Source organism: Morone saxatilis, unplaced genomic scaffold, assembly GCF_004916995.1.
Source record: "Morone saxatilis isolate NCDOM2014 unplaced genomic scaffold, NCSU_SB_2.0 Contig22, whole genome shotgun sequence".
In the NCBI taxonomy this organism is placed as follows: Eukaryota; Metazoa; Chordata; class Actinopteri; family Moronidae; genus Morone; species Morone saxatilis.
In genome coordinates this window covers 13,598,612-13,606,112 of record NW_023339785.1, presented here as the reverse complement: position 1 = coordinate 13,606,112, position 7,501 = coordinate 13,598,612, and the positions used below count along the sequence as shown (strand labels likewise).

At 41.3% G+C, this 7,501-nt stretch overlaps 2 protein-coding genes across 3 annotated transcripts in view; one reads left to right on the top strand and one right to left on the bottom strand.

Annotated features, from left to right (window-relative positions):
• Positions 1–1,031: 1,031 nt before the first annotated feature.
• On the bottom strand, positions 1,032–5,237 carry si:ch211-175m2.5 (uncharacterized protein LOC568697 homolog). 2 transcript variants are annotated; one of them, XM_035669633.1, is made up of 6 exons: positions 5,151–5,237; positions 4,851–4,968; positions 4,609–4,764; positions 4,425–4,524; positions 2,351–2,481; positions 1,032–2,105 (listed from the first exon to the last, which is right to left on the bottom strand). In XM_035669633.1, the coding sequence occupies exons 2-6, from the start codon at positions 4,902–4,904 to the stop codon at positions 1,815–1,817; spliced, it is 732 nt and encodes a 243-aa protein (XP_035525526.1). In that variant the 5' UTR covers positions 4,905–4,968; positions 5,151–5,237; the 3' UTR covers positions 1,032–1,814. The 2 variants fall into 2 exon arrangements, with proteins under 2 accessions (XP_035525526.1, XP_035525525.1); XM_035669632.1 differs by having other exon boundaries at positions 5,075–5,226.
• A 2,232-nt stretch (positions 5,238–7,469) lies between these two features.
• LOC118333980 (DNA-directed RNA polymerase II subunit RPB7) overlaps positions 7,470–7,501 on the top strand; it is a gene marked incomplete at its 3' end in the record, with an annotated part of 190 nt that continues 158 nt past the window's right edge. The window contains 1 exon segment of the mRNA XM_035669802.1: positions 7,470–7,481. Within this exon segment, the coding sequence (XP_035525695.1) occupies positions 7,470–7,481 (12 nt within the window).

The following is a 7,501-nucleotide window of genomic DNA, read 5'->3' as shown; positions in this document are numbered from 1 at the left end:
TCTGACAATAAAGCTGACTTGACTTGATGTCTCCTACTTGTCCTAACCCTGCTACTACAGTACATTCACAGTGCGTGCACCGGTGGCCTCACGTTTCTATATCACACTTGTATAAATTGGATATTGGACCAGGATTCACTTTTCAAACTATTTGTCATGTCACAAATCTTGCTTGTAGGCCCTTAAATCAGAAACTTTCCACTTTCAGCAGATCAATGAAATCAAGGGGGGCTTTAATGTGTGTTTGTGTGTGTGTGTGTTTGTGTGTGTGTGTATACCTGAAGAGTCCCACTCCACTTGAGTAAATATCCCTCACCATCATTCACCATGTTAATACTGATGATTAATACACATGATTTATGATGCATTCACTAAAGCTCTGATCACTCTCGACCACGTTTCCTCCAGGGTCAGTACCCCCTAAATATTCAAGCGAGAATAGTTTTTACACGAAAAAGACAATTTACATGGGTGCTTTCATTTGCAACCCAGCGCTTGTAACTGTAACATCACTCACATCTGCATAGCAAAGTACATTTTCTGGTGATGCCTGGAGTCATGTTTGACTTGTATCAGACAACACAGGGATGTCAGCTATAAAAAAAAGAAAAGAAAAAAAAGTAGGCTGCCAGAAAAATAACTTTGGGAGAAAATGTTGTGTACACACAGAATTTAAATCAGGAACAGTGGTTCATCAAATCCCCGTGCAGTGAAAGAAAATTACAGTCAAGCTTTGAATCCTCATGTATGATCCTAACCATGACTATGGAGTAAGAGTCCTCTTAAGAGACCTTTCTGCTCTCTTTATATAAGGTGATGTTGGCTAACGTCTCTCACATGTGCAGCTGGGGGTATAAGAACTCATTAATCTTTTAGTCTAGTCCTCTAGTCTAGTAGTGTGAATTTAGGCCATTCCAATATGTGTATGGATGCAGTGCCATCTGGAGGTGATACACAGTACTTCTTACTGTCCTGCCGCCAACTGCCAGCTGTTAACTGTGATACTCAGGTCATTTATTATAAATCAATTATTCCAAATCAAAAGAAATACTGGTTTATTTAGAAGATAAAGGGAGGCTCTTTAGAACACAAGCTTACATTGCTGCGAACAATGTCAGTGACTTGTTTGCACGCTTGGTGGCAGAGACCGTACCAGTGCATTATACAACACAGAACACTTTTAACTGGTGAACAAAGAAATAACAAACGAACCTTATTTGTTGAAGTTAAAAAACAGCTATGGAATTGTGTCGTTAAATTTAATCTAGTGGACAACTAGCTGCAAAATATTAACTTTTCCCCACCATACAAGAAACATAACCACCTAAAATTCTAAATGTGAAGGTAAATAAGCAGACATAATGACTACAGTTAAACACAATGGTAAATAAGTTACCAATAAAACCATGTCTGTCCAAACAACCAACACAAGAAAGTACACATCTTACAACCTAAAGTCTTCTGTCATTCACATATACTGTACAGTTGCACAAACAAGGATTATAAGGAAAACTTATCTTCACCATATTCTCAGTTTTAGGGACTACAATTTTAAATGTCTGTCATCTCCTGTATGCAACCTAAATTATGATCACAGGACACCGACTAATTCTAACATTCAAATTGAATTGCTGTCCAGTTGCATACCTGTAGATCTGATATTGCACCTGATTTCAACTTAATTTAGAAAACATCTGATTGTTCACATGATCAGGGAGACAAAAATAAAAAACAGAACTGACACACCATTAGCTTTAGTGTAACACATGGCCTTGGACCTCCTTATATACAAAGGAAAAGTGTGGTCTATAACACTATTCCTTTTTCACCTGCCCTCCGTCCTTGCTCTTGTCCCGTGGTACACGACCCATATTGTAAAATTCTAAGTTTGGCCTCATGTCTGTGAGGTGGGCGAGCCGGTTGGACATGGCAAAGAAGGCAGCAATGGCAGCGATGTCCCAGGCATCCTCACGGTCAAAGCCCACCTCCTCCAACGACTGGAAATGCTGCTCTGTAATGGTGTCGCAGCGACACACGGCCATTGCAAAGTCCAGCATGGCACGCTCCCGAGGTGACAGATCTGCATTCTCATAGTTAACAGCGACCTGGGTGAAAACAGGGAGGGAGCTAATTAGACAGAGGTGGAGATTTATGTGTGTTCTGAAATATCTGTTGCCAGTATTTGACAAACAGCAACTTCTTGTCCACTCTCATCACATACTGTATTGCAACATTTTGCATACATCACATAATGAGATATTGGACTGAAATGACTAGTTTAACCTCTGTTGTGACTGCAGTAATTGTGCATTATAAAAAGCAAAAAGTTCAAATCAGTTAAAAAGAATACCTGATCAGAAAGAGTGGGTTTCTTGGAGTAGATGCGGTGCAGTGCACTGTGGGATACCACACAGTAAAGACACTTGTTGTGGATACTGGTAGCCACTACAATCAATTCACGATCTGCCTTGGTTAATCGGCCTGGAAGACATTAAATATTAAATTAATTAGAAAGTTGACTTATAAGTTGCCACTCATGATCTACTTGGAAAAGAGTCTTCAAAAGTTGGACTTTGTGGAGTACAACAGCTTTCTTGACTCAAATGTTAACCATGTTTTAGATTTGAGTAGGTTCTGGTTTAATCAACAAAGTTGTGTTAAAAAGGTTATATAACTGAGTTAACCTGCTTCTTGGAATAGTCTCCTGGTATTCAGTGGCCACAATACCAAAACACCACAATCCCATGCAAAAGAAGCTTATAATGTTCACTTTAGTAGAGACAGTTTGAGAATGGTTTGGATTCTCATCTTCTCATTAAGGGCTTATTCATCAGTCGTTCCTGAAAAGCTGAATCATGATAATGGGCTACTCTGTGCATATTCCACGCCACTGGTTCTTAATTGATCCAGCCTCAGGGGGAACATTTCTCCTTAGTCAATAAGTCACGGTTCACATGTAGGCTAACTAAACATCCGTTCAAAACAAAACAAAGGGCATTTGAGGTTTAAAACCCAATTAAATAAAAGCCATAGAAACAAAATACCCAATGTGTTGTTGTAATGACTACTTCTGTTTTATCATGAGCCTTTCACTATGACAACAACATCTCACCCACTCTGTGAGCAGTGGGGCCAACTCAGCATTTTCTTTGCCACATTTTGGCAACTTTTAAGTCGAAATAAATTCGGCACAGAAAGCAACACATGCTGCTTTACGCCAGCAGCCTGAGTGACAGCTTGTCTATTTTGTTTCCCAAGATGATATTTACCTGCTTCAACCAGCCCTAATTTGCCACAGCTCAGAACCACAATACCTGCCACTGTTTCAGCTGAAACAAATTCACTGTCACACCTGCCTTCTCATGTACCAGCTGCACTCCACAAGGGGTTTTTCATGCCACTAAAATGGAAGCACCTGCAAAGCACAACCCTGAAAAATGCCACTAAATCCTACACACTGCTCCTTTAACACACAGAAAGGAGCTCCACATCACTTTCATTGGTTAAAAGGGACATGTAGGTCAAGCTGAAACGAGCAAATCATTCAAATACAATAGTAATGATGGCAGAAATTTCACAACCCAACTCAGCCGCAGAGAGAGATTGCTCTCCAAGCAATCTGAAAAGCCCCATTTGGAAATATTTCATTAGAGGCAAATCATTACAGAAGCTACATCGGCATCTGGGGGGTTAATAACTACAGCAGCAAACGATTTTAGTTTACATGGTACTGAGCCTCGCATCCAATAAACTACATTTATTACATGTGCCCTCATCACTAAAAGCGACAGAGGAATAACTAAAATGTAATACCTGACATACTGAGAAACAGAGAGCAGGAGAGAGGGAGAGAAAGCAATCGCTAACTGCTAACCTAAAATACTGTACTTATCTGAACTGAATGGACGGGTTGCACGGCAGACATTTTCACTTGTCTAAGCCAGAAAAAACCCAGGTAACGATGGCTCAGTTCCATTAAGTGTCCCAGGAACAGTGAACCAACATGTATAATAACAGGACTTCCCCTAAGTGGTATGCAGCTATGATTAATACACCTGTGAGTTTCCTGCTATGACAAAACGTCTGCGGTGCAACCAATCAACAGTGTGTAAACAACTGTGGGAATAGAGGTAAAGTCTAAAAGGACTCTACTATGAGAGTTTGAGCAGAACTAGTGCACAATGTAGTGCTACAGCGGGTAATTAGCCAATGTAATGAACAGATATATATTGTATAATAATATTGTGTCTCAAGTATTGGTTTGTGGACTTAGAATAGGCTATATGTAGATAAATAATACTACATATAGCCTTTATATAAAGCATAATCAAACAAATTGTGACATCACTAAGCACAGCATTGATTTAGGGGCCCGGGCACTGTTCTCAGGATGCCTAACCAAAACCAACAACACAAACACACACCTGTCTCTTTGTTCATGAGTTCATTGTAGTAAGCGAAGAAGGCTCTGAACTCTGCAGGTCTATGAGAGAGGACTTTGAAGACATTGGGCAAAAAGCCTCCCTGTAAGGAAACATACAGTTTAACAGGTAGTTTAAAACAAGTGTTAATAACCAGTAGAGTTAGATGGGCGCATTTTTGTTTTACCTTTGACTCAACTTCCTCCATGAGCTCCACTATATCATAAGGAAGGTCTTTCTTGTAAGGAAGTGGGAAGCGGCTGATTTTCTCCGGTGGCGGGTGGCTGGAGTAATGTCTGCCCGCCGCCGCCCCCCGAAACACGCAGCCCGACCGGAGAGACGCCTGGACGGAAGACCGGAGAGTCACATGCGTTATTCGGGAAAAGCACTCAGAACAGGACAAAGTAGAAAACTATTCCGACAACTTACAAACTGTACGAACACAGTGGGTCGAAACAACTTCGTGGCGAGGTTCTGCGCCATGTCAGTCAGCTGAGGCTGGAGAGAGCAGGAGAGCAGCAGTCAGGCGGACACTTTCCAGTCTCTTCTGAAAGATGAAGGAAGTCAGGCGGATAGTTGTGAGGTAGCGAGTTACTGGTGCTAATGTGGTACAGTTTAAAGTACAGTTTATTCATGAGACAGTTTCCAGTTACCTGTAATTGTTCTGCAATAAACGCTGCTTATATGTGTTAGGCTGTCATTAAGCGTAGTAATCGGGGCGGCGTTTACCTCCTGTTGTTTTTGTTGTTTTTGTTGATATGTCAGATCAGATGTTAATGGTCCCGTCACACGAACCAATCAGAGGGCAGTATTGAGTCACGCCTGCTGTGTTTGACCACCATTGGCCGTATATGGACAGAGCTTCCGGGTCTGAAAAGTGACGCCAACGCGGAAGTGTCTTACAACCTGCATACTATGTGAAGGCCAGCAGGGGGAGCTCCAATTGGCTGCAGTAACACAGTGATCCCATTCACTTTAAAGTTACATATAAAGTTATTATGAGTCATAAAATAACTGTTGAAAACATTATAAAAGACTGGGAACTATGTGGTGCTGAATTGAGGAGTCTGAAGGTTTTTCTCTGTACCGGTTTTGGGTTCAGGTTTTTTTTGGGCGGGGCTTAAAGTATGACTCGTTGACGCACTGGAGCCACTCACGCTGTAGCAGTATAAAAGCGCACTGCTCGCTAACATCGGTGGTTCTCCCGCTCGTTTTTTTGAGTCATCACAACCGTCTCTTGTTATTAGCCACAGCGTTTGCTGGCTAGCTTAAGTATGCCGTCAACCTGCAAGTGCATGTTCCTTGAATGGGAGGAATTGCAGAGCAGCTTATGTTGGTGGAGAGGTGGGGATCACCACCAACACCCACCTCGGTAACGATCATTTTACAATGGGTAGTTTCCCCAACTTTCATCAGAGACAACTGGGATTCATGGGTAATCCGTTGTTACTGGTGAACGGAGCCGACCGTCTCCGTCCCCGGATTTCATCCTGCTGTCCCACCAACACCAAGCCCACCAAGTTACTCTGTGTGCTTATAATTATATGTCTAGCATGAGTTTCATGTATAACGTTAGCTAATGTCAGTTTGTGTAATAGCTTTTCTCCACAGTGCACAGGGACATACACTGCTAATCTATGGCTCATGTTTTATGTTATTATAGTTTAATGTTGTAGATCTGCTGGTTCTGGCGGGTGTAAATTAACGGTGGATCCGAAGAATGAGCCGTCTTTAGGGGCTCCTTCGTTAGTTTAACATCTTCTTCCATACATTATGATGTTCATTTAGTAAATGATGGTCCAATTAAGGGTAAAATAGACCATTAAGCCATGTATGCTTTTGGCCGTGGCTACCTTATGATTGTGAGTCAGTGAGTCTGTCCACACCACACGCTGATCAAATGATCAAGATTATGTTACTGCGTTGCCTATTTCTCACCTAAAATCATTTCAGAAACATATTTTAGTATAGTCACTCTGGCACGAACAGCACGCCAAGCTGATCCCACACGTGTTCAATGGGGTTGAGGTCAGGGCTGCTGGCGGGTAATTCTCCTCTCCACTCTCAAATTCTGGAGGTATTAATGATATGACTCTATTGAGATTGCCTCCAATGATGACAAGCCTCATTTACGGGTGCCAGAAGCTCAAAACAGAGTCAATAGCAACAGCAAAGAAAAGCTCTTTGGCATTGGCAGAGAAGATTTGGCAAATTTTTCATGGGCACAACTCACATACTCATCTCTGCTGCTCATCCCACAACTGCATCTTCCTTACAAATGGGAAATAAACAGGCTTTCTAATGGTGGAAGATGTACTGCCAAGAAGCATAGTTAAAACAACAAAGAAATAATAAACACACATTTCTTGACTTTTTGTGCGTAGTTTATATATATACACACAGCATATGCTGTAAATATATATATACACATATTTCCACACAGCATATGATGTAAATTATATAGTCCTCCTAACCGCTAGGGGTCCGACTGTCTGTGGAGTGGACTGACATTGTTTCCATGGTTTCCACGGGGTGTTTGTATCACTATTTTATGTAGTTGACAACAACAACAACAACAACAACAACAACTATTGATAAATGGTTTGATTTAAGATTGAGATGAATATAGTTGGGGTTAGTCTTGTCTCTCTCGCGAGACCGTAACAACAATACTCATCAACCACGTGAGGCGGAAGTACGTAACACCGTGGTTGTGAAGGAGGGAATGTTTTTTATTCGTGTGTGAAAACCATTTTGGATGATAATTGATCGAAACAAGACAATTAAACGATCACGGATTTGATATTCCAGCAGAAATGTTTTACCATGTAAGTGTGTGTATTATTCTCTGTGTATGCGCCGCACTGTACGAACGTCTGTGAACGTCACGATGGACAATTACAATCACAATTTGATCAGTATTACGTTAGCTAACGTGGTCAAACCCTTTTCAAACCCTCACCACACTGATTTAAGTTGTTGTTTCACATTAATGCAGAAATACTACCAGACTTTCCTTTGTTTTACCGCTCTGCGATTAGATGCAATATGGCGGCACCAGTAGGATCACATTCATTCAT

What these genes read in the sequence shown, in the direction of transcription:
- si:ch211-175m2.5 (XM_035669633.1), bottom strand. Translation starts at nt 4,904, where the DNA reads ATGGCGCAGAACCTCGCCACGAAGTTGTTTCGACCCACTGTGTTCGTA. An exon ending in CCACTGTGTTCGTACAGTTT is followed by an intron (nt 4,765 to 4,850) that starts GTAAGTTGTCGG and finishes TCTTCCGTCCAG; the next exon opens with GCGTCTCTCCGGTCGGGCTG. An exon ending in ACTCATGAACAAAGAGACAG is followed by an intron (nt 2,482 to 4,424) that starts GTGTGTGTTTGT and finishes AATGTCTTCCAG; the next exon opens with GCCGATTAACCAAGGCAGAT.